The sequence below is a fragment of the Equus przewalskii genome, chromosome 3 (genome assembly GCF_037783145.1).
Source record: "Equus przewalskii isolate Varuska chromosome 3, EquPr2, whole genome shotgun sequence".
NCBI lineage: Eukaryota > Metazoa > Chordata > Mammalia > Perissodactyla > Equidae > Equus > Equus przewalskii.
This window is the reverse complement of record NC_091833.1, coordinates 668-27,654: the sequence shown is the minus strand read 5'-3', so window position 1 is coordinate 27,654 and position 26,987 is coordinate 668. Positions and strand designations below refer to the sequence as shown.

At 38.9% G+C, this 26,987-nt stretch overlaps 1 protein-coding gene across 2 annotated transcripts; it reads left to right on the top strand.

Moving 5' to 3' along the window:
- VPS35 (VPS35 retromer complex component) lies at window positions 1-25,307 on the top strand. 2 transcript variants are annotated; one of them, XM_070613539.1, is made up of 17 exons: window positions 1-124; window positions 5,952-6,050; window positions 7,628-7,724; window positions 8,264-8,387; window positions 8,907-9,089; window positions 10,907-11,120; window positions 12,378-12,461; window positions 12,883-12,992; window positions 14,643-14,739; window positions 14,835-14,983; window positions 16,366-16,573; window positions 16,968-17,123; window positions 19,023-19,145; window positions 21,512-21,691; window positions 22,186-22,425; window positions 23,150-23,293; window positions 24,321-25,307. In XM_070613539.1, the coding sequence occupies exons 2-17, from the start codon at window positions 6,036-6,038 to the stop codon at window positions 24,498-24,500; spliced, it is 2,304 nt and encodes a 767-aa protein (XP_070469640.1). In that variant the 5' UTR covers window positions 1-124; window positions 5,952-6,035; the 3' UTR covers window positions 24,501-25,307. The 2 variants fall into 2 exon arrangements, with proteins under 2 accessions (XP_070469640.1, XP_070469638.1); XM_070613537.1 differs by lacking the exon at window positions 1-124 and adding an exon at window positions 319-475.
- The last annotated feature ends 1,680 nt before the right edge of the window (window positions 25,308-26,987 follow it).

Below are 26,987 nucleotides of genomic sequence, written 5' to 3'. Positions count from 1 at the left end.
CAGGCCCCACCCCTCCGCTGCCTCTGGATTGGCCGGGAGGCGGAGCTGAGGCCGCCCCCCAAGCCAAGCGTGGCCTCCCTTCTGCGCGTGCGCACCACGAAGGCACGCTCCCCCGCAGGCGAAGGTGGGCGGGCTGCTCCCCCTCCCCCCGTCCCTCCATTCTTGACAAGCCTGTCTAACGTAGCGTTTCTCTCCTGCTGTCTCCTTCCCGCCAGCGACCAATTCCCTGCTACTCTGCACCTCCACGCCCTCTCTCACACACTGTGGAGCCTAGGTCCGCGAGTCCGGCGATAAGGGGCCAGGGCCAACAGACACGCGAGACTTTGGCTCCGAGAAGCGGGCCAATGGAGGAGCCGCCTGCAGGGCCCGAGGGCGGGGCTTGAGAGGGCGGGGCTTGGGGCGCAGCGTCACCTGACCGCGGGAGGCTTGGCGCGCGGGTGGGTGCTGCCTGCAGCAGGTCCGGGGAGTCGCCATGGTGAGTGCTGGGGTCGGCGGGCCCGGGCCGACCGTTCTCCCAGCGCCTGTTCTGTCCCGCCGCCCTGGACCCCTGCGGGCGGAGTTGGGGCCTGGCAGCCCGGTCGGGGCTAAGGCCCGTCCGGCTTGGCCTGCGGGATGGGGGCAGGCCGGGGAAGGCCGCGGACGGGCCGGCTCGGGCCGGAGTGGGCGGTGGCTCCTGGCGGTGGCCGTTGCTTTGAAACAGGGCGGCCCCTCTGAGGGGGTGTCTCGGCCTGTAGGCTCTCGGGGTCGGTGAAGGCCTGCGGCCGCCTCGATGGGAGCCCGAGGGCCGAGTCTGAGCGGCAGGCTGTGTCGGGGTCGCGGAGGGCCTGAGGCTCGGGGCGCGTCGGCGCCCGCCCGGAGGGTGCCCCCGGCTGGCGTTTCCCCCTCGGTGCCTGGGAGCGCCCTGCCGGACCCCCTTCCCTTCTTGCGCAAGAAGTCCCCCAGAGGGGCCGTCGTGGTACCCTGGCCTTCCTCGGCCTTGGAGCTCCCTGGGGCTGCGGTGTTTGTCCGCGAATTCTGGGGACGCGCTTCCGTGCATTTCCTGGAAGGGTTCCTGCTGTCTGCTGGACGTTAATCCTGCCGGACGGAGGGGAGACCGCTTGTGCCCTTTGACGTTTGTTCGTTGGGCGCCCTGGCGCTCTCGCTGGTCTCCCCGTGGGTGAAATCTAAGCACTTTTCTTGCTGGAAGTAGGCATTCTCCTCAGCGCCTCTCCGCGATGGCTGCAAATCTTGGTGTGGCTGTTGGCCGGTAAACTTGAACTTCCTCAAAATGTGAATCCTTGTGTCTAATTTTTACAAAGGCAAGTTGTCACTTGCATTTTATTAGCGTTTGGCATAGTCTTCACTGTATAAATAATGTTTTTGTATATTAGTGTGGCGTATGTCAGTTTTAATTATTTCACTGTCACTATTCACTTTATGTAGACGGGCTTCTGTAAACCTGAAACGGGCTTCACTTTAAATGTGTTAATGCCAGAAAACAACTAAATGTTTGGCATATACTACTTTAATATAACATATTACCATACGAGGTGATTTTGCTTATTTCTCGGAATTGCAATTGGGAATTGATATAAGAATGGTGCAAAAATTTAACTAGGATCTGTCTGTTTCTCAACATTTATGGATCGACGTTTATAGCGTTTTGTAATGAAAGCATTTAATTGGGGATCTACTATACACGTATAGAGTATGGTTCTGTGCTGGATGAACCAGTTTGGGGCAGTGGCCCAGACACACACTCCTGTCCTCATGAGTTTTATTGGGAAAAAAAACTTGAGTGTCAGTCTTGTTACAGCCACTGTCTCTGTCACTTAGACAAGTCACTCAGTCTTCTTTAAGTTTCACTTTTGCATCTGAAAACAAGCATTGGCCTCTTTGGCCCTTTTCCATCCTAAAATTCTAGGATCCAATTCAATTCATCAAGCATCTTGTGTGCCTTCCATGTCGTGGACGGTGCTAGGCCCTGGAAACATAGTCCTTGCTCGCAGAGAACTTCAGAGTCTAGTGGGGAAAGACGTGCTTGTGGAAGTTAATGTAATATACAGTCTGAGGGTTGCTTTACTAGCACTGTCAGCTCAGTGTTGTGGGATCGTGGAGGAAGAGCGTTCTGCCTGGGGAGCTTGGGACAGTAACATGTGAGCTGAGACTCTGAGGAGGGTGAGCAGAAATCCTCCAGGTGGAGAAGAAAGGGTATTACCAGTAGGTAAAGCTGGGAGAAGTGTATACTCATGGTGTGTGCCATCATAGGATTCCTGGGGAAATGGATTAATACATGAAGTTGGAGACGGGTTGGTATTCAAATTATGTTTTGAAGTTCCCATCTGTTCATCATTCTTAGTTCACCTTACCTTAATTAGTATCTTGTACCTTATTTTTTAAATAGCACTTTCACTAATATGATGAAATTCTGTGACTTTGGAGATTGGTTATTTTCATTTTATGGTTGACTTGCATTGTATTATTAGATTACATATACAGCGTATGAATGGAGAGATCGACCAACAAATAAGTTGTTAGATGGGTGGAGATAATTGCTGGTATCTAAGGGGGATATAATAATAACAGTAACACTTATGAAATGCTTATTACTAAGCGCTGGGCATATTTTGAGCTTTATCTGTGTCGTTTCATTTATTCTCATCACAGTGCTATAAGTACTCTTATCCCTGTTTGATAGAAGAAGAAATGAAAACACATTGTTTTGGAGAGTAGTTTTATAAGTGATGAGTTCATGATGAACTTTGCTTTTTTCTGCAGCTTATTACTGTAACTTGGGAGGGCTCTTTGGTTTGGGTCTAGCTAAAATGGGCCTAATCACAAATATTAATTTGATCTTGATTCTATAGTGTTTCTATCTTTCTCTGATCCATGTAGCTGCTAAGTACAGAGTCTTTGTAAGTGGAGGACCACTTACATGAGTGAGGAGATATTGGTTACCTGGCTTCTGCTTAATGAGAGAATGTTCGTGTTTTAACTGTTCCTTCTCTATGCAACACTTCCAAGGAAGGGCATCAAGACACTCCCTTGGAATGGCCATTTGTATGATAACTGTGTTGTCTTATGAGGAGTATGTAAAAAATGCATTTCTTTATTTATAGCTTTATCTCTTCTCTGGAGGCTACTTTGTAGTAAGTCTGTAATTGTCTACATTTTATGTTTATGTTTCTATTAATTTTAAACCCAGTTGATACAAAATAGAAAAATTTTGCTGAAATTTATTTATAGATCACTGAATCTAGTTCTGTACAGGTATTTTTGGAATTGTTTGTAATCTCTTTATAACCACAGTTTTATTTGCTATATAAAGGTGATAATTATATTCAGTAGCCAAAAGGTGGAAGCAACCCAAGTGTCCATCAGCAGGTGAATGGGTAAACAAAATTTAGTATGTACATACAATGGAAAGGAGGGAAATTGGGGCTGGCGCAGTGGCGCAGTGGTTAACTTCACACACTCCGCTTCACTGGCCCAGGGTTTGCAGGTTTGGATCCTGGATGCCGACCTACACACTCACTCACCAAGCCATGCTGAGACGGCATCCCACATAACAAAACAGAGGAAGATGGGCACAGATGTTACCTCAGCGACAATTTTCCTCAAGCAAGAAGAGGAAGATTGGCAACACATGTTAACTCAGGGCCAATCTTCCATTTAAAAAGAAAAAGGAGGGAAATTCTGACACATGCTACAACATGGATGAACCTCGAAGCTATGCTAAGTGAAATAAGCCGGACACAAAAGGACAAATATTGTATGATTCCACTTATATGAGGTACCTAAAGAAGTCAGACTCAGAGAGAAAGAAAGTAAACTGGCGGTTGCCTGGGATGGGACTGAGGGGATGGGGAATTATTGTTTAATGGGCACAGACTTTTGTTTTGGAAAGATGAAAAGTTCTGGTGGTGATGACCGCAAGACAGTGTGAATGTACTTAATGCCACTGAACTGTACACTTAGAAATGTCTAAAATGGCAAATTTTATGTTATATATATTTTACCACAATAAAAACGTAATTATAAAAATTTTAAAAATCCTGATGTATAGTGATACCGATCTCTAAGTTGACCATCTGAACTTAATGAAATCCATTGAGTCTAATAATTGTTCTATTGCATCAGAAGTAAAGAGCCCAAAAAATCTAAACCATTCATAGCTTGGTCTCCCTGAAGTTCTCAGAGGTCCGTGATGAATAGTGAATTTCATTAAGTCTGAATCCTTAAATGCTCCTGTCTCCTTGCCTCTAAGACCAACATTTTACAGTGATAGTTCTGCTATACAAATTAATGTTCCCTTTAAGTTTAGTTTAAAAGACATACCTTTTTCTTTGAAATTTATGCTTCTCAAGAAGTGCAGTTGCTGAGAAACTCAGTTTACAAGTTTGCCATAGAAAAAATAAAGAGAGATGCTTGACATTGCTTTATTATTCAGTTGTTTTTCTTTTTCCAAAATTGGACCGAGAAAGTTTTCAGTTTTTATGAATGGTTGTAGTTCAGAAGTGGGTTTTGTTAATCTCAAAATTAAAGTGTTGTTTTGATTATTTTCGATAGTGGAACAGATTAGATTTAACTTTCATGTTTATCTGTAAGTCCTTGTCTTCCACCTTTCCAGCTCATTGTGGAAGAGACCTCTTCTTTACTGGTTTATTTTTTAATTAAGGTGAAATGCACATAACATGAAATTAACCATTTAAAGTGAACGATTCACTGGCTTTGAGTACCTTCACAATGTTGTATAACCACCACCTCTGTCTAGTTCTAAAGCATTTTTATCACCCAAAGGAAACCTTGTACTCAAAAGCAGTTATTCCTCTACTCTCCCTCCTGGTAACCACTAGTCTACTTTCTGTTTCTATGGATGATTTACCCTGTTGTGGATATTTCATATAAATACAATGTGCAGTCTTTTGTATCTGGCTTCTTCACTTGGCATAATGTTTTCCAGGTTCGTTCGCATAGCATTGGTCAATATTTCATTCCTTTCATGATTAAATACTATTCTATTTTATGCATATACCATAATTTGTTTATCCATTCATCTGTTGATTCTTTAGTCATTTTTTGTTAAATACGTAACATAAACATTCTAAAACCAGCTCATTCGTTTATATGGTGAACATTTATGAAGCATCCATTATGTGTCAGGCAATGTGTTGGGTCCCAAGGATGTAAAAATGACCATCATTTATGCATTCTGTAGTAGAGGTGTAAACACAGCGTTTATACAACATAAAGGACAGAATGGTTAATTCTGCTTGAGAGGTAGAACTAACTCATTTTGCAAGCAGATGTTTGCTAATGACAGAAGAGTATCTAGATCTATTTTGTCCATTATAACTGTAGCTCTCATATTTGAAGCTAGAGCTTGAGGAGAGTACTCTCTATGGTGTTCTACTACAAGTCACTAACAACAATTTCAGCTATTTTATTTCTAAGCTGTCTTGTCTTTTGTTATCTGTTGCCTAAAGGGGTCGTTCTCATAAACTAGTTCATTGGTTTGTCTAAGAATAGACTGAAATGGAGATGAAAAGTAGCCTAGAGAAGAAGAGGCTCTTAGAGATTTGGGTTAGACTCTACCTATGACAAGAATTAGATTGGTTGATGGCTATGTTCTAGTTGGATTCAGAGTGTATTAGAAGAATACAGGCAGCCATAAACTCTCACCTCATGTTTCTTGAGGCCAACCCGCTTCAAGAATGTTGAGTCAGTTTCTGAGAGAGCAGAAATTCTCTATACACATTACTGTTCCCCTTCAGCAGCTGTTAACTTCAGTGATTGGGCATAGCTCTCTATTTAGTATTTGTCAAAAACTGATAAATGGGTTTGAGATGTGGAACTGGAATGAACCTTACACGAAAGCCTTGGAAAAGGACTATGGCTAGAACTATACAGAGAACAGATTTGCTGGAAGAGAGAGCTAATGAGACAATGGAAGTGTTTTTCTTATTTTTCAGCCTACAACACAGCAGTCACCTCAGGATGAGCAGGAAAAGCTCTTGGATGAAGCCATACAGGCTGTGAAGGTCCAGTCATTCCAGATGAAGAGATGCCTGGTAAGAATGACAATGTGAGAGGCACAGTTACAGTCTGCGTATTCCTAAGGATGCATCTGCAGTGTTTTCTAAAGTTGTATGGCACCATTGCTTCCAGTGCATCTAGTCTTCAGTGCACCAGCTCTTGTCGTTAGTTGTGCCTCCCTCAAGCACTGTGTGGAGTAATTTCAACACATAGCCCTGTTTATTTACATGTATATTTTTGGTTTGGGATTGTTTGTCTTCCCTACCAGAATGTAGGCTCCATGAGGACAAGAGACCCTGCCTTCTATTTACACATGACTGTGTTATCACCATACCTATATCTGATCTGAATTATGGCCTTTTAGGTTCTATACCTCAAACCTGAGGAATACTTGAAATATGATGAATGCTTAAAAAATGTTTGTTGAACAAATGAAGTTAAATGCTTTCAATTTGAATTACTCATTTTCTTTCTTGAAGGCTTTTATTTCTGTCTTGAATAGATATATTTTTTGTAGAAACTTGCTTAAAAATTATACTTACGGGAGCTGGCTGAGTGGTGCAGCAGTTAAGTTCACATGTTTCACTGTGGCGACCTGGGGTTTGCTAGTTTGGATCCCAGGTGCGAACCTACGCACCGCTTGTCAAGCCATGCTATGGTAGGCATCTCACATATAAAGCAGAGGAAGATGGGCAAGGATGTTAGCTCAGGGCCAGTCTTACTCAGCAAAAAGAGGAGGATTGGCAGCAGATGTTCACTCAGGGCTAATCTTCCTCAAAAAAAAAATTTATACCTATTTATATATTTTCATATTCTAAAAGATAGAGTAGGAGATAATCTGTGTAGAAACTATAGATTATCTGGATTAAAATTTAAGAAACGGTACCAAATAGGCTGGTACTTCTATTTATAAATTGCTGTGATGATGGTGGTAATGATATCTTACCTTTGTAAAGTGTCTTACAGTTTCTAAAGCTTGGTAATATGCTCTTTTAACCAATTGTATGTATTGTATTGCTTTCCTTACAAACTTGCAAGAAAAAAGAAAGGAATGGAGAAAATGGTGGGCATGGAGCTTACTGTTGTTTGCCTCTGTCTCCTGTGTGCTAGTAGTGTTTCCTGTATCCAAAGGAGTTGTCTGCATTTTTGTGTTAAGTGGGACACGTGGGCATTGTGAGGAGGAAGGCATATTTACAGGGATAGTCATTCCAGACATCTCAGGAAGTATTTAATCTGTGACAAAGTCATTGTTAGGATAGTATGTTTCAGAAGAATCAGTGTGCCAGCTGTCTTGATTGCAGGTAAAATGTGAATCCATAGAGCTAGTTTCATAGTCACCAGGGGTTGTAAAGATCAGAGTCATGTTGGGAAGCCTGCAGTCCTCGATGTGAGGCTTGGTAAGCTCTGCAGTGCTGGTGAGGAATCAGATCTCGTTTTCTTTTCTTCAGTAGAGAGAAGGCATGGTGAAACTAAACATAATTTTTATGTGATTAAAATAATGTGTCGTATACTTTCAAAACTGTAGCAAGTCCTTGATGAAAGAATTTATATAACCAAGTTAAATGTTTATTTAAATGAAGCATTCTCATCACTTCTCTTGGTATTTCTGTAGGACAAAAACAAGCTTATGGATGCTCTGAAACATGCTTCTAATATGCTTGGTGAACTTCGGACTTCTATGTTATCACCAAAGAGCTACTATGAACTTTGTATCTTTTGAATGTTGAAGAATGAATGTTTCAGTCATTTTGTTTGTTCCATATTAAGTTTTTCTGGAGTTATATTATCTTAACCAAATAGTACTCCTCCATACAAATGTGCTAAGTGAGAAAAAGAAAAACTTAGTGTCAGAAACCCTTTTTCTATGCTTAAACGTCTTTAAATGGGTTGTTGTTATATCCCAATTTTCAGACCTTTCCTGAAGGATATTGAGTTGCTTCTTTAATGCTTCGATTTGGTCCTGCAGGGCTCTGAAATGGAGAGGAATTCAGTGATTTGCCATCTCAAAGCCCTTTAGTAGTCTGACAGGCAGTCCTTGTTTTCACTGCTTTGCTTCACCAGATGTTTTTTAAAACTCTTATTTTAAAGTAAGGAAAGCCCAACTGAAATTCTATCTTCACTTAAACCTGCTCTCTTAAAGGACTAACATTTCAGATATATCTGCCCAATAGTTTAATGACTCCAACAAGTCCCAGGGTATAGCTTCAGTTGGCTTGGCTTTATGTGAGTCCTTGACCCTGATTAAAAGATATGGCCATTTCTGATGAACTGCACTACCTGGAGGTCTACCTGACGGATGAGTTTGCTAAAGGGAGGAAAGTGGCGGATCTCTATGAACTTGTGCAGTATGCAGGAAACATTATCCCAAGGCTGTGAGTAGTTCAGAATCTGAGGGCTTTTGTATCTGCATTTCCACTTTATGTTGTATCCTTGAAAATCAGCAGCTTTTTTTAAAAACCAATTTTAAGGTGATTTAATTTCCTAACGAATAGAGATTACATTTTGGTAGATTTTTTTTTTTTAGGATTTTAGAGTGTAATTAATTTTACTTTTTATATAAATTATTGGGGAATTTTGGAAATAGAAAAATGGACATTTTGTTTAATTTCTTGAGTACTAGAGAAATTAGTATTATGACAGTTATTCTAATATGTGTAAAGGTCATGATGCATATAGTATATATTATATATGTATGTGTATGTATATATATTTGGGGGGTGTCACTGAGTGATTATATTTTAAATCAGATGATATTTTCTTCATCATGCTGGAGAAAACCTGGTCCTTACCTTGTTTATTTAGTATGTTTGTATTTACTATGTTTGGACATAATCAAATTCTTGACTTGAATATTTTATTTCTAATCAAATGTTTCTTCATAATTCTGCTAGTTATTTGTTGATCACAGTTGGAGTTGTATATGTCAAGTCATTTCCTCAGTCCAGGAAAGACATTTTGAAAGATTTGGTAGAAATGTGCCGAGGTGTGCAGCATCCCTTGAGAGGTCTGTTTCTTCGAAATTATCTTCTTCAGTGTACCAGAAACATCTTACCTGACGAAGGAGAACCAACAGAGTAGGTGCTTTTCTTTCTTGATTTAGTCATAAAATTTTTTTGTTGTAGCAGATATGAAAAGTATAGGAAAGTATATAGAAGAGAATAAATATCAATAATTCTCCTACCCACAGTCAGCCACTGGTAGCATTTCTTGTATAAATTTCCTTTACTCCTCCGTATATGTGGTGTGATAGAAAATGTACTCTTAAGAAAATTATTGTGTGGATTTTTAGGACCTGCTTTTAAAATTTAACATAATTGAGAGCGTTTTTCCATTCCGTTAAATATTCTTTGAAAATGTGACTTTTTAAATGAATTACATTTTGAAAACTGTATTTCTGATGAAATAATGAAGTATGCTTAACATTTTCCATGAGCTAGCCAATTTTCATATCATTTCTTGAATATCTACCAGTTTTATAATTTATGAACTGCTAGTTATCCTGGAATATGAGTGATTTTAATTATCTGTGCACACAAATTAGATATTAACTCCAAAACAAAAAATTGTGTGAACAGCATTCCAGCATCTCAGTCCGTTGTGCTTTTATCCCACAAAAATGGCAGATGGTCAGCTGGCTGTGGTCTTCAATCAACTAACTATTCATGTGACGGTTCCTCTAGATTGAGGAACATAATTCCTTTTTTTAAGTTTATTTATTCATTTGTTTCTAAGGTGTACATTTTAGTGGTTTTTAGTATACCTGTGTCAATTCCTTTTTATTTATTTATTTATTTATTTATTTAATTTTTTTTTTTTTTTTGAGGAAGATTAGCCCTGAGCTAACTACTGCCAATCCTCCTCTTTTTGCTGAGGAAGACTGGCCCTGAGCTAAAATCCATGCCCATCTTCCTCTACTTTCTATGTGGGACGCCTACCACAGCATGGTGTGCCAAGTGGTGCCATGTCCGCACCCGGGATCCGAACCGGCGAACCCCGGGCCGCCAAAGCGGAACATGTGCACTTAACCGCTGCGCCACTGGGCTGGCCCCGTGTTAATTCCTTTTTAAAAGAAAAAATACAGAATTTTACCATGTGCATGACAAAAATTTAAACAGTATAGAAAAGAAAAAAATGTAATAGTGTAGGGAAGATAAGTTATTTGCTTTATTATGATTTGACTCTTAGTTTTGAACATTTAATTAGGCAATCAATAAAAAATTTTGAAAACTACTAAGTTTCCCATCTTAGGAGATATAAAAATAAGCAGGAAATACATGATCTCTTCCTTCACAAAGCTTATATGCCAATTGAAAACAAAATAGGGGGCCAGCTCGGTGGCGTAGTGGTTAAGTTCACATGCTCTGCTTCGGCAGCCCGGGATTCGCAGGTTCGGATCCTGGACGTGGACCTAGCACTGCTCTTCAAGCCATGCTGTTGTGGCATCCCACATAAAATAGAGGAAGATTGGCACAGATGTTAGCTCAGGGCCTATCTTCCTCACCAAAAAAAGAAAAAGAAAGAAAGAAAGAAAAGATAAAATATTCAACAATAAAATAATGTAGTTAGCAGTGCATTATAAGTGTCAAATCTTTTAGGCTTTTTGAATTAATGGAGTTGCCATAAGAACAAGTCTGGTTAGCCCAGGAAAGGGAGTAGGGGAAAGTATTTTGTCCCTTTGAACTTATACCATATCCTCTCCCTGGTATTTTTTTCTCTTAATTCTCTTCTGCTTGAAACTGAACACTAAGCCAGTAAAGTTGAAAGTATTTTTTATAAAGCATTGGTGTATTAAAGGGATAAGAAGGAAATGCAGATAGGAGGCGAGTAGTAGTAAGTTGGTCTTATAAATTAAATACTGAATATAAAGATTTTTCCAACTGTTTCTTTGCAGTGAAGAAACAACTGGTGATATCAGTGACTCCATGGATTTTGTACTACTCAACTTTGCGGAAATGAACAAGCTGTGGGTGCGAATGCAACATCAGGGACATAGCCGAGATAGAGAAAAAAGAGAACGAGAAAGACAAGAACTGAGAATTTTAGTGGGAACAAATTTGGTGCGCCTCAGTCAGTTGGAAGGTGTAAATGTGGAACGTTACAAACAGGTTTATATCTTGTTACTTCCCGTGTTTTCTTATTCATGGAGATATAATTTGAAGTCTGGTTTTTAAAATAAAAATATTTTTGTTAAATAAAATTAGATTGCAAAGAAGACTTAGATTGACCAAAAGATGTATTTTGAGTTTGTGTTTATGGGTTGGAAGACTCAATATTATCAGCATATCAATTTTCCTTAAATTGTGATTTTCTGTAATTTACTCTAAAGATTTTCAGTAAGGTAATGCGGTATTGGTGAGAGGCATAAACACATAAATCAGTGGAGGAAAATAAAGGAGGAATCGACAAACTTTTTCTGTAAAGGACCAGACAGTAAATATATTTTGGCTTTGCAAGCCATATGGTCCTCCCCTACTAAACTCTGCAGGTGTAGTGCCAAAGCAGCCACAGACTTTGTGGAAGCAATTTACAAAAACAGGCATTGAGCTAGATTTGCCAACCCTTGGAATAGACAATTCAGAATAGACCCACATATAAGTATTCAGTTATTTTTGATGATAAAGGTACAAAGGCAACTTTTTCAACAAATGGTTCTGGAACAACCGGGCATCTGTATGCAAGCAAAACCCCTGAACCGTGACCCATCCTCATACTATGTAGAAAAACTTAAAAAATAGATCAGAGACCTAAATATAAAATCTAAAACTATCGAACTTTTAGAGGCTGACCCCATGGCCCAGTGGTTAAGTTCTTGCGCTTGGCTTCGGTAGTCCAGGGTTTTGCCAGTTCAGATCCTGGGGGCAGATGTGGCACTGCTCTTCAAGCCATGCTGAGGTGGCGTCCCACATAGCAGAACCAGAGCAACCTACAGCTAGAATATACAACTTAGTACTGGGAGGCTTTGGGGAGAAGAAGGGAAAAAAAAGGAGAAAAAAAAAGATTGGCAACAGATGTTAGCTCAGGTGCCAATCTTTAAAAAAAAAAAAACTTTTAGAGGAAAACAAAAGAAATCTTTATAATCTTGGATTTCTTAGGACACGAAAAGCACAAATCATGAAAGAGAAAAAAATTGATGAAATAGACTTTATCTGAAATGACTTTTACTAAATAGAAACCCAGAATTTTTAATTTAAAAATAAAAAATATTTGGTTTAAAAATTCTGTAAAATTTCAAAGTTTATCTAGAAATCTATGGATGAGAAAAATCTAAAATATGATTTTCAAATTAACAGTTCAAGTGTGTTATGAGAGGAATAATTTAGAATTTTGAAAATAATCTTTTAACTCAACATTTTTTTTCTCAGATTGTTTTGACTGGCATATTGGAGCAAGTTGTGAATTGTAGGGATGCTTTGGCTCAAGAATATCTCATGGAGTGTATTATTCAGGTAGGTGAGAACATTTATTTCATTTTCTTAAAGAACTCATTTTATATTACGTTACTTTTTGTTGTTTTGAAAAAAATCTTGATAGAATAGAAAACAAGCTTTCCTGAATAAAGAATTCCTTTCTCCTACTAACTTGGTCTTTGTATGGATGTGTTTTTCCCCAGAAAATGTAGGAAAGAGTAACTTCCAAGTTTTCTAGGCCTCATTAGTTTTAGTTTAGTTGTAGGTATACTTTGGTTAGTGGAATAGTTCTCTCTGGGCTTTTGTTTAGAGAGGCTTAAAAGTAATGTATTTGAATTTAAGTTGTATAAAGATTGAATGATTTTTTCCCACAAATATGAGCTTTAAATACCATAAGTAAGTCCCGAATATAATGTGAAATGCTTTTTCTTGCGTCATTCAATCATTACTTGATTTTCAGGTTTTCCCTGATGAATTCCACCTTCAAACTTTGAATCCTTTTCTTCGGGCCTGTGCTGAGTTACACCAAAACGTAAATGTGAAAAACATAATCATTGCTTTAATTGATAGGTAAGGGCTTCCAACATTGGAGGGCAATGTTCTACCTTGAGAATAATGAATTTAAAACATTTTTGTGAATTATTTGTTACATTAATGATTTTAATGTAATTACACTATTTAGTTCTGTAACTATGTGTATCTACTAAGTGCTTGCCTGGCCTAGGCATGAACGAAATTTAGCTTTTAATTGTGCAGGAAGCTTGGAGGTAATGAATATTTTTAATCTGTAGTTAATTGACATTTAAATACATGATTATAAGACCTATCCTTTAAATCTTACAAATCCAAAGATCACTGAAGAGCAAAATTTTTTACCATGATGAAAGTTATCTTTCACTGGGAACCAGTTTGATTTGGAGTCTTCTTTGTCAGGTAGCCGTAAGATATAGATAATTAAGAATGTTCAAGTAATCACTCTGTCATCACATTTTTTTAAAGAAGAATTTTCAAGTATTAAATGTCAATAAATCTCCTTTAGTTTGTTTTACTTTTTTAGGCCTTTGTCCTTGGTTAAAAGCATAAAACTTGGCCTTTGATAATGGCTTTAATGAGTGCCTGCTTGGCAGCCATGCTGAGTGCTAGTACATGGTGTGTGTCCTACTTGTGAGCATACATATCATTGACATTATGAAATCAGAAACCCAAGTGAAGATTTTTCTGTGAACGCCTTTTCTTATATTTTAAATATATAAGTTATTAAAGTCTGAGAGTTTATATAGCAGGATTCTCCAAATTATCAGCTCAATCCTGGGCATTAATAATTAATTATATGTTAACTGAGCATACTCAGTGGAATCTAGTAACTGGATTTTCCAATGTTGGGTGTAATGTCACATAGCCATCCCTGTCAGTGGTGGTTCATCTGTGCATAACAAAATGTGGAGCCAGTTGTAACCATGACACAAATAACGATAATGCAACAGACCGTGTTTTGAATAGTTTAAAATGTGGGAAATAGAAGTTAACTTTACTGCTTCTGGAATTAGTTGTGTTTTAAACTTTACAGTAGTAAAAATGCAGTGTCATAAAATAGTCTATGTACTTTTTGTCTTTTAAACATTATTTTTATAATCATGGCTGTTGAATACATTTGTCACGGTAATGCATTTCTATCCATATCTACTTAATTAGGCTTTAGAGAATTTGGCAAAATTGGCCTGTTAAAAATCTATTTATGTATGGTAGAAAGAAATAAGACATCATCATTGACAAAACTGTTCAGTTAAAAATGAATTGAAGGGGGCCGGCCCGCGGCCCAGTGGTTAAGTTTGTGCATTCCTCTTTGGTGGTCCAGGGTTTCGCCAGTTCGGATCCTAGGTATGGCCATGTCACCACTTGTCAAGCCATGCTGAGGCGGTGTCCCACATAGTACAACCAGAAGGACCTACAACTAGAATATACAACTGTGTACTGGGGGGATTTGGTGAGAAGAAGAAGAAAGAAATAAAAAAAAAGATTGGCAACAGATGTTAGCTCAGGTGCCAGTCTTTAAAAGAAAAAGAAAAATGAATTGAGAGAATGATCAACTACATTCCATGTCCTTTTTTAATATTCTAGGAGAAATACTTTTGTAGAAAAGAATAAAGCATGAAATGTCATCCGTGATCCCACTACCCAGATCCCTATGTCTTTTTAAATAAAGATTATTTTCTTTTTCAGATTAGCTTTATTTGCTCACCGTGAGGATGGACCTGGAATCCCAGCAGATATTAAACTTTTTGACATATTTTCACAGCAGGTGGCTACAGTAATACAGGTCTGTATGGCTTTTCTCTTAAGTTCTCAAAACTTTGAAACTTCTCAGGTAGTAGATCTGTTTAAAATAAATTGTATGGTTTCTAAACTTTCCAGTCTAGACAAGACATGCCTTCGGAGGATGTTGTGTCCTTACAAGTCTCTCTCATTAATCTTGCTATGAAGTGTTACCCTGATCGTGTGGATTATGTTGATAAAGTTCTAGAAACAACAGTGGAGATATTTAATAAGCTCAACCTTGAACAGTAAGTCAAAGTTACATTTTGCAAAAAAACCCTCATAAAGCACTTTTTGCCCCAAGTTTGTTTTTCTTTCTCAATTCCTTTTTGAAATGTTAGCATTTGTCTTGTTTTAAACATTTGTTAGATTGACATGCTTGGTGCTAATCAGGGCAGAAAGTAACAGCCAATTACTTGGTTGTGTACATTGATTGAGTAGTGGCACTCATGGACGATAAGCAGTCTTCAGGGACCAGCGTCTCCATTTCAGACCCCTTTGTATATATGAATGAGTTAGTTTTTAAACTGGTAGCAAAACTGTTTATGTCAAGCAGTATTTACATAAGAAGTACCTTCCTACAGATGAGTAAGTTGTGAAAAACCAGGGGCATGTATGTATTTAAGGTGTGGGAATTAAATTGGTTTAAAGTATTTTTCTATTTTGAGCTTTGATTTTGATATTATCGAGGGGAAAGTATGATATTCTGTTGCCTCCTCAGAGCTTCCTCAGCTATGCTGTCCTAGACATGTGGCATCCTCTAGTGACCGCTGTGGGCAGTCCTTCCCCTTACTCTCCCATCCTCCACTGCTTCTGAACATGGGGTCAAGCCAGGCCCCTCCTTACCCTGTATTATCCATAATTTCACATCACATAAAATCTTTCTCCTTTCCGTCTCTCTTCCAGTTGTTTAATTGCATCAGGAAAATTTCTTCTTTTCTTTTAATTCCCCTTTTTTCTTTTCAGTGACTCCCATTTTTTGTGAACCAAAAAATATTCCAGATCTTGAGTGATGAAAGTGACGTATTTATGTCTTCCTCCACCAAGTGGATTTTAAAGTACAATTAGACAAAAAAAGAAATCCCAACCTGTAAAGGTCTTATAAATGCCTGGACATTCCTCAGTCTCCACAGAATGCTCCTACAAGTTTCTACCTTAAATTCAGCCGGCTTTTCCTTAATCACCAACGTCTGAGGCAGAAGAAATAGTTTATGTATTTTTCTATTTTGTGGAATTGCTAGTTTGCATGGATTTTTCTTCCTACCTATTTTCATCATGAATATGCAGTACTTATTGGCTGCCCAAGGAATCCAGCTACCACTTAAAGTACTTCCCTTAGAAATAATCAAATTCCAGACAGTCATTTTAACTCCAACCTATTCATGAGTTGGAGACTTTTATGTCTTATTTTGTATCAATAGGACATTAATAGGTGAATAAATGTGTTTAGATGGGCATCTTTATCCTCTTGGAAGGAGGTCATTGGAATATTTTGGGGTGATGTGATTCATTTGACTCATTTCCTTTAATGCATAAATGAAAAATTTTAAATTTTTATGGGACAAGTGCTATTTGTGTATATAGAAAGTTAATTTTATTCATTAAAAGGCTGCTGTTTTTCTTTTTGTAGTATTGCTACCAGTAGTGCAGTTTCAAAGGAGCTCACCAGACTTTTGAAGATACCTGTTGACACTTACAACAATATTTTAACAGTCTTGAAATTAAAACATTTTCACCCACTCTTTGAGTACTTTGACTATGAGTCCAGAAAGAGCATGAGTTGTTATGTGCTTAGTAATGTTCTGGATTATAATACAGAAATTGTCTCTCAAGACCAGGTAAGAGAATACCAACGTGCTGTGTTGTGTTAGGTAAGCAGAGAGAATGTAGTTACGATTTTAGACTTTGAGAGACAGACATGAGATGGGAGGGGAGGGTAATTTAACACTAAAAAATTTTAAAGGAGCTTATGCATTATATAAATTAGAAAATTAGAAATGTGTGAAGAAGAAATTAAAAAACAACTCTAATCTCACCAGAGAGAAAGTAACCACTGTTGATAAACATTTTGTGCATCTATTTCCAGACTTCTGTCTATATATATCAACATGCATACCCTTTCTTACGAAAAAGGAATTATTTTGTTGATACTATTTTGTAACTTTGCATGACTAGAAACACTTTTGATAGTGGCTTTGTATGCTGACGGTTTGTGTCTCTCTCATTTTACAGGTGGACTCCATAATGAATTTGGTATCCACGCTGATTCAGGACCAGCCAGATCAACCTGTAGAAGACCCTGATCCAGAGGACTTTGCTGACGAGCAGAGCCTTGTGGGCAGGTTCATTCATCTTCTGCGCTCCGAGGACCCTGATCAGCAGTACTTGGTGAGTTAACTCTTACTACACCCTTTCAACAGCTCTTCGTGAAATCTCTTAGAGACGTGCCTCAAGTCATCTAATGCAGTTTGAAGTTTTAGAAGGTTTTGAAAGAATTGCAGCTGAGTAAGAGATTGTGACATTCATGGACTTTTACTTTATATATAAATGCATAATTGTGAATTTCTGGAGCTTATGAGGGACAAGTTGGTTGCTCTAGTTTCTTTTGAAGACTTCTTAAGAATTGCAGAAAAACCTATCTTCCTTTAGTTGGGTGTCCAGTAATCATTCCATGTTAATTTTCTTTTTGAACTCTGTGTTGCTTTTAGAAATGTTCAATTGTTTATCATAATAAACTTTAAATTAAAGTATAAGCAACAATCCTTATGTTCAATTGTATGTGTTTCCAAGGTTTGCAAATATAAGTTGTATGTTTTTGCCACATTGAAAATGTGTGAAAAAAACTTTAAAATTCAAATTGCCTTTTTCTTAACCCCTTTTTCCTGGTAAAGAACAATCATATAAGGTTCTCTCTCTCTTTATCATTAGTCCTCAATAAATGTATGTGAAATGAATGATATATGTTACCTGAGTGGGAGTATTGGTGACTGATTACTGAATAATTTAGTTTAATGAAAAGTAACAGATGGCTGCTTAGTTATTGTTTGGGCAAAGTAGTTTAACCTTTGTTGGCTGCATGGGGCTCAGTGTTAAGCAGCTGTAATGAAGAACACTTTCTTGAGGATGAGTCTTGACTTTCTCCTTCTGTTGCCTTCCTTTGTTGTAATTGATACTCTGTACTCCTTCATTACCAGTGTGAAAAGCTGATTTCTGTTAGTAGTGTGATAGTCTTTGACTTACCTTAGTGACAAACGTTCTGGGCACTGCAGTATCTCACCTGGGCGCCGTCTGTGATCTATACATAGTGACTGGCTGATTGTTCAGATATTTCAACTAATTCCCTTATGTTGCTGTGTCACGTAACACACACACCTACGTGTGTTTTCATCTTTTGTTGCATATCAAATGTAGTAGTTAGGAAGTGACCTGTGACCAATTGTTTATGCCCATAAACACAGAGACCTTTAAGGTGAGGCTCATTAGCTCTGTCTTCCCCCAAGGGGGAATACATTCTCTTCTCATCCATCTGCTGTATCAGAGAAAACCTGAATATGTCACACACTGTGTCACACTTATTAAAAAAGATTTCCTGAATTCTTATGGTTTTTCTGAAACAACCAGTCATTTGTTTCACAGTTACTCTTCTAAACTGTATTGCCTTTCCCTTAACTTAAATCGTCTTAATATTTTTCTGAATTAGGTATATCAGCAGAATACATATAGCTGTTTTTGTATCATAATAATAGCCAGTATTTTCTGAGCACATGCCTTGTGTCAGGTACTGGTAACACTTCACGTGTAACTATTTGACCTTCCCAACAAGCCTAGGAGAAATATGCTACTCCATTTTTCAAGTGAAACTTACAGCTAACAGAAAGTAAATAATTTGCCCAGGGTCACACAAGTACTAGGTGTTAGACTGTACATTTCGAATGTAAGTCTGTCTTCAGAACCTGTCCTCTTTATCAACACAGTATGCTTTGTACATGTGTATGTAAAAATGTATTTAAGTCTCTGCCCCTGACCAGCTGTGTGACCTTGGGCAGGTTATACAACTTCTCTGACCCTCCAGCTTCCCCATTTGTGAAATGGGGTTAGTATCTGTCTCTGGGGTGATGGTGATGACCTGGCAAGATAAGAAATGTATTAAGTGCGCACCGGAAAGCCTGGTATATTGTGTGTATTCAAACAGCGGTGGCAATGATGATGATTAGAGCCCGCATTTAATTTTATAAATGATTAATCATAGTGTGGAAAAGATTAATGTTTCTGGAATGTTTTGGTCAGATTTTAAACACAGCACGAAAGCATTTTGGCGCTGGTGGGAACCAGAGGATCCGCTTCACGCTGCCGCCCTTGGTGTTCGCAGCTTACCAACTGGCCTTCCGCTACAAAGAGAGCTCGGAAGTGGTGGGTTGCCTTGAAGCATACACTGCTTCTTTCTTTCCTCTTACCTCTGCGTGTGTGTGTGTTTTAGTTTACTATTATAGGAAATTTCAAACATATGCAAAAATAGACAATGGTTTAATAAAATCCCAATTTCAGTAACTCTATTAATCTTTTTTTTTAAGTTTTTTATTTTTTATGAGGAAGATTAAGCATGAGCTAACATCTGCTGCCAATCCTCCTATCTTGTGGCTGAGGAAGATGGCCTTGAGCTAACATCCGTGCCCATCTTCCTCTATTTTATATGTGGGATGCCTGCCACAATATGGCCCAACAAGCGGTGCTTAGGTTGTATGCCCAGGATCTGATCCAGTGAACTCCAGGCCGCCAAAGCCGAGTGCGCAGACTTAACCGCTGAACCACCAGCTGGCCCCTATTATTCATCTTGTGTTGTGTTCCTACCAGTGATGTTGGTAGATTAGATACTAGCTGAAGGATCGCATAAAAACACTTAGAAAAATGAAAGACTAGCACAGTTTAAATTTATACTGGAAGTTTTTCCTGTGTTTAAAGATCACTTGCGAGACATTAGTAAGTTTATTACAAAATCGGCTCAGAATGCTTTAGTTTTTTTTTAAGGAATATTAGCCCTGAGCTAACTACTGCCATTCCTCCTCTTCTTGCCGAGGAAGACTGGCCCTGAGCTATCATCTGTGCCCATCTTCCTCTACTTAATTTGTGGGATGCCTACCACAGTATGGTGTGCCAAGTGGTGCCATGTCCGCACCCGGGATCCAAACCGGCGAACCCTGGGCCGCCAAGAAGCGGAATGTGTGCACTTAACCGCTGCACCACTGGGCCAGCCCCTGCTTTAGTTTTTTAAGAGTAATTTTATTTTCTTGGAATCTTTAAAGTACTACAGTGATGCAGTAATCTCATGTAGAGGTTGCAATACATAACAGTTTAGATTTAATTCAAGTTAGCTTTGCCTAGTGAAAGGGCCCAACATTGCATCATCACTTCTCTCTAAAAGCCTGTAACTTAATAATTTTGTGACTTGTATTCCTTTTACAAACAGGTTTATGGCTTAAGTCTTCAGTGGTGTAGTTTTGTTAGAAAATACCTCAATCTAATGTATCTGAAAGTTGGATAGTCAGGTTTATGTTAAGGTACAAACATTAGTAAACTTAATTTTCTAATAATAAGGAAACAAGATTTATTCCGTAGACCTACCAGCATGACAGCAGCTTTTGGCTGGTTTTTATTAGGCTAGCCTCTCAGCCCCTTTTCCAGCATTTCATGGATAGATATTTGTGAATGTAACAATAAGAGCACCTGACGTTTACTTCCCCTGTGCCATGCACTGTGCCAAGGACTGTATATTTGGATTATTGTGTTTAATCATTGTAGCAAGTCTATGAAAAGAACTGATGACTTCCACAAGAAATTTGGATGGTTGAACATGGATGAAATATTTAACCTCACTAGTAATTACAACAATGAATTTTTTTAGAAATCAAACTGGTAAAGAGGAAAGTAAAAGAAGGTTTAGTGATGGCAATGGTGTGATGAGAATTCAGTCTCATCTAGTAATGGCAGGAATGTGAATTACTACAGTCTTTCTAGAAAACTGGCAGTATGTAACTAGAGCCTTAAAAGATCCAGTAATTCCACTTCTAAGAATTTATGGTAAGGAAATAATTAGGAATTCAATAAAGCTTCATGTGTATAGACCATGTATTATAGTGTTACAGATTGTTTCTACAAGGGAATAGTTAAGTAAATTTTGCTACATCCAGTTTGTATTTTCTAGTGATTAAAATGATTTCAAATAACTTTTTACTATTATGAGGAAAACTCTTATGCCAAAATAAGTGAAAGAAAAGAAATTGGAAACAAATTATATGCAGCATGAGCACATTGAACTCTTAGTGAGCTACTTTAAAATAGAAAACAAAACCACACACAAAGGTCCCCATTGTGTTATATTTGCATAGAAGAGAGAAAATCAAGTCGCCAGCGTTAGGGTGTTCTCAGTGATTATTGCTGGGTAGTATATTTAGGGATGATTTTAATTTTTAAAATTCTTTTGTGTGTTTTCCTAATTTTGTCCAATTTGGGAATGTGTTACTTTTCTGATGAGAAAAAAACAAATATCGAATATAATAATTGCAAAGAGAGTAACCTCAAATAGATATTTTGAGAAGACATCCTGCTTGATTTACTTGTGAGCTCCATAAACGAGGCAGAGAAGGAAGGTAACAGGAAAACTGTGAGCTCAACTTTATCGCTTTCCCTGTTTGCTCTATAGAAGTTTTATGTAAAGTGAATGTTCTTGAGCAAGTTACTCTTGAACCTAAGGTAATTTAAACTATTTTTTCTTGTTTTAGGATGACAAATGGGAAAAGAAATGCCAGAAGATTTTTTCATTTGCTCACCAGACTATCAGTGCTTTGATCAAAGCAGAGCTGGCAGAATTACCCTTAAGACTTTTTCTACAAGGGGCTCTAGCTGCTGGAGAAATTGGTTTTGAAAATCATGAAACAGTGGCATATGAGTTTATGTCCCAGGTGATGGTCTGTTCTCTCTCTGGCTTCTTCAATGTGCTCTGCTCTGCTCAGTCACCTGTCGTTAGTTATGGTGGTAGTGGGCATGGATTTAGTCCTCAGTGAATTTGTAACTACCCCTTTCTACCATCTTGGAACTTCTTATACTATAGTCATATTGTCTAGTTTGGAGCAGGAAAATTGATCAGTCACTGTGTGCTAATGAGATTTAAGATTTCTGAGTGGGTTGTGTTAAAACTGTTTCTTGGGGAAAAAAGTTCTTTGTCAATTCAGTGGGAACCCGGGGTTAAACAAAACTTAAAACAAGTTTCTTTGTTGCAGCCTGTCAGCATCTTTATCAGCTGTCTCTTGTGTCTGTGCAAGAGAAGGCACAGTATATTCTGATCTGAAGGGACTGCAGAATGTCTCACAGGATAAGGGTTTGGTGGGAAGTACTTTGGAAAACACTTGAGTAGGTGGTTGGTCCCTAAAGGTCCTTTGTGCTTTGTGTCCACCAGGCGTTTTCGCTGTATGAAGATGAAATCAGTGATTCCAAAGCACAGCTGGCTGCCATCACCTTGATCATTGGTACTTTTGAAAGGATGAAGTGCTTCAGTGAAGAGAATCATGAGCCTTTGAGGACTCAGTGTGCTCTTGCTGCATCCAAACTTCTGAAGAAACCTGATCAGGGCCGAGCTGTGAGCACCTGTGCACATCTCTTCTGGTCTGGCAGAAACACAGACAAAAATGGGGAAGAGGTAAGGTCATTTCTGACCGTGTTACAGGAGAGGGGATCATTAGTAGGGAATGGCTGCCATGGCCTTGTGCTCTGGAGGTGAAGCATTTGGAGTCTTGGAAACCTGACAGAGAAAATTGCTTTGTTTTCTTAAAAGAAATGAAATGGACAGTATAGAGAGTTATGTCCTGTGGTGAAGCCTCCACTTTGAGGATATTGTAACATAGCAAGTTTATACCACTACCCTTAAAAAATATACATAACATATAGGGGCTGGCCCAGTGGTGTAGTAGTTAAGTTCTCATGCTCTGCTTTGGCGGCCTGGGGTTCACTGGTTCAGATCCTGGGAATGGACCTAGCACCACTCATCAAGCCATGCTGAGGTGGCGTCCCACATACAAAATAGAGGAAGATGGGCACAGATGCTAGCTCAGGGACAGGAACAATCTTGCTCAAGCCAAAAGAGGAAGATTGGCAACAAATGTTAGCTCAGGGCCAAATCCTCCTCACCACCCCCCAAAAAGGAAAAAAATACATAATATATAAATGTAAAACATATAATATAGATATATAAAACAATACGTTTTAAAATATAACTGTATACTTAAAAAAGAATGAAGATGATTTAAATTTGTTGTGTCCCTTTAAAAAAATGAAAGAACCACTGTAGTGTTTATTTCTTTGTGTGAAGTGGGACATTTGTGATTCATTAATCTCTTAACCCCTCCCCCCACCTTTTATTCTAGCTTCACGGAGGCAAGAGGGTAATGGAATGCCTAAAGAAAGCTCTAAAAATAGCAAATCAGTGCATGGACCCCTCTCTACAAGTGCAACTTTTTATAGAAATTCTGAACAGATATATCTATTTTTATGAAAAGGAAAATGATGCGGTAAGTGAACTAATAAATAAGTGTTGTTAGTGAACTAATATTTTCCCTTCCTGCTCTTGGATTTGATGTATACAAAAGTTTATCATTCTCATTCTTTCTTTTTTGTTTACAATGGTCAGAGTTTGGAGAATCTACCTACTGGTCTCTCTCATTCTCCAAAATCCTCTCTGTATAGATGCCTCTCTCTAAGGGAAGAACTCATGTGCAAGAAGATTCTTGTCTCTTTATAGGAATATAGACATAGTCACTGTCTGTTTAAGAAATATAAAATAGGGGCCAGCCCCAGGGCCGAGTGGTTAAGTTCGCGCGCTCCGCTGCAGGCGGCCCAGTGTTTCGTCAGTTCGAATCCTGGGTGTGGACATGGCACTGCTCATTGAGCCCCGCTGAGGCGGCGTCCCACATGCCACAACTAGAAGGATCCACAACTAAGAATATACAACTATGTACCGGGGGGCTTTGGGGAGAAAAAGGAAAAAAATAAAATCTTTAAAAAAAAAAAATGTAAACGTTATATGTTTTTTAAAAAAAAAGAAATATAAAATAATTTACAAATGCTAAGTAGCTAAGTAGTAAGCTGATTTGTCATCACATCCAAGTGTAGAATAATGTCTAAACAAGGATAATGCATTATCCTTTTAGCAGTACAATGTTGGTCAAGATTCGTAAGTTAAATATAATTTTGTTTTTGTTCTTTGACTGGTTCATGATGCTCTGTATTTTCTATGAAGAATTTTTTTTGGATGAATAGCCAGTAGTTGTTGCTCAAACCAGGAATCATGTTCTCATCCCTTGTTTTCATAATTACTCTGATGATGAGAGTAACACAAGCTCCTCAGAGCTTTTTTTGGCCTGGGAAAGTCTCCCTGAGCTCACATCTGTTACTGATCTCCCTCTTTTTTTGCCTCCCCAAAGCCCCAGTACATAGTTGTAAATTCTAGTTGTAGGTCCTCAAAGCGTTTTTATTAAATTACTGTTTAATTTTTGGTGGTCCATGCTTGATTGTGATGTTGTACATGTTTCTTTGTAGGTCACAATTCAGGTTTTGAACCAGCTGATCCAAAAGATTCGAGAAGACCTCCCAAATCTTGAGTCTAGTGAGGAGACAGAGCAGATTAACAAACATTTTCATAACACACTGGAGCATTTGCGCTTGAGGCGAGAGTCACCAGAATCTGAGGGGCCAATTTATGAAGGTCTCATCCTTTAAAAAGGAAACAGGCTCACCGTCCTCCTTCCCATGTGCATCCAGTGAGGGTTTTATTGTGTTAAGTTCCCCTTCCATAGATCGTGCCTTTCAGAAATGCTGAGGTAGGTTCCCATTCTGCACCTGCGATGTGTTTTACCCAGCACCTCTGGACGCTCACCTTCAAGACCTTAATAAAGTTCTTCACTTCATAAGTGTTCAGGTCTGTCTGATCACCCCAAGTAGCATGATTGGTCTGCTATTTAAAATTCCTGTGATCTATAAAAAAAAAAAAGAAAAGCAAAAACCCCCAAAACACCACTTCTCTTGGCTACTAGTGAAGCTCTCCTTCCCTTTTTTCTGTTTTGTTTCATTGTTGATCGTGTAATTTCCTTCATTACTTGGAAGTACTAACTTGAAAGTGTCTGTCTCTTTGTTCTGTAGTCCAATTTGAGATTAATTTAGAAGAAAGGAATACTGTATGTGAAATTCTGCTTAGGCTTTTCCCTAAATGCAAGATAAGGCCATGTGTAATATTTTCCCTAAAACTAGAATGTATTAATGCATGTTTGAGAATTTTAAAGCCCCATGGTCAAAGCCAGAAGCTATATTTTGCATATTTGGACTCAGCCATCCATTAAGACCTTATGTTCTCCTCTGGACGTATTTATCAAAATGATTTTGTTCTAAATAGTATAAAATAGAAAATTTGTGATCTATATAATTTATGTATAACCTTCATTATTGTAAATTTAGGGGAAAATGCATCATACAATTATCATGATTTTTTTTCTTTTTGCACCAGTGAAACAATAAAGTTGCTATTAACAATTTTGGATCTTTTTCCTTTAATACCATCTTGATTTGTAAAAGGAAGTGGTAGAATGCCTATGGAGTTCAATGGACATTCTGATGGTCACAGTGCTCACTTGTTTAACTCTTATTTTAAGCTCTTATTGAGCAAGGCACTTTCTTCTCTTTCAGTCATTTATATCCATCTGCTCTCCTCAGCCTTACCCTGTTTTCCTAGGCATGATACCGCCACATAAGCTCGCAAAAGGCTCACCCACCTATGTTAGTTATCTCTTCTGTAACAAATTATCCCCAATCTCAGTGTCTTAAAACAGCAAACATTTGGGGCCGGCCTAGTGGCACAGCGGTTAAGTTCGCAAGTTCCGCTTCAGCAGCCCGGGGTTCAGTGGTTCGGATCCCGGATGCAGACCTACGCACCGCTTGTCAAGCCATGCTGCGGCAGGCGTCCCACGTATACGGTAGAGAAAGATGGGCACGGATGTTAGCTCAGGGCTAGTCTTCCTCAGCAAAAAAGAGGATTGGTGGCAGATGATAGCTCAGGGCTAATCTTCCAAAAGAAAAAACAACAGCAAACATTATCTCACAGTTTGTGGGATCAGGAATTTGAGAGCAGCTTAGCTGGTGGTTCTGGCTCAGAGTGCACGTGAGGTTGCAATCAAGATTTTGGCTGGGGCTGCAGTCATCTGAAGGTTTAATTGGGACTGGCTTCCGAGCTCATTCACATGACTGTTAGCTGGAGCCCTCTGTTCCTCTCCTTGTGAGCTTTTCCAAGGGCTGCTTGAGTGTCCTCATGATGTAGCAGCTGACTTCCCTAGAGTGAGTGACCCGAGACAGAATAAGGGAACCACAGTGCCTTTTGATGACCTAACATTGGAAGTGACACACTCATCTTTGCCTTATTCTCTGTTAGAAAGGAGTCACTAAGTCCAGCCCATATTCAAGAGTAAGAGGAATTAAGCTCCACCTCTTGAAGGGAGAAACCGCAGAGAATTTATGGACATTTTCAAATGATCACAACACCTCAGCATCTGCCTCTCCCATTGATAGAAGTCTAGCACTTGTGCTATGGTCTGAATGTGTCCCCCCCCAAATTTATATGTTGAAATCCTAACCCCCAAAGATGATGGTATTAGGACATGGGGCCTTTGGGAGGTGCTTAAATCACAAGGGTGGAGTCTTCATGAATGGGATTAATGCCTTTATAAAAAGAGGCCCCAGAGAGCTTGCTCACCCTCTTCAACTATGTGGAGATACAGAGGTTGGCAGTCTGCAACCCAGAAAAGGGCCCTCACCCGACCATACTGGTGCCTTGATCTTGGACTTCCAGTTTCCAGAATTATGAGCAATTTCTGTTTGTGCGCTACCCAGCCTGTGGTATTTTGTTATGGCAGCCCGAATGGGCTAGGACATTAGGTTTTATAAGAACAAATGCTTCCAGAGTTAGAGGATTAGTACCATTAAAATCTATGAGGTATGCTGAGCTTTCCTATGGAAACTATTAGTCCAGCAAACCGTTTCTGTACTTTGCAGGTGTCCATTTGCTGTCTATAAACCTGATGATGGAATAGACGTTGACATATCCATTTTATTCACATGTTCTGTGAAATACAATTGGAAAACTAAAGACATGACTCAAGGAGAATACTAAGTTGAAGCTCAGGAGAGAGGATGGGTCAGAGGTAAGATAATGTTTAGTAC

Bases quoted from the DNA above. Each gene is read 5' to 3' on its own strand.
- VPS35 (XM_070613537.1), top strand. The intron at 12,462-12,882 runs GTAGGTGAGAAC...CTTGATTTTCAG, and splicing joins TCATGGAGTGTATTATTCAG to GTTTTCCCTGATGAATTCCA. The intron at 22,426-23,149 runs GTAAGGTCATTT...CTTTTATTCTAG, and splicing joins CAGACAAAAATGGGGAAGAG to CTTCACGGAGGCAAGAGGGT.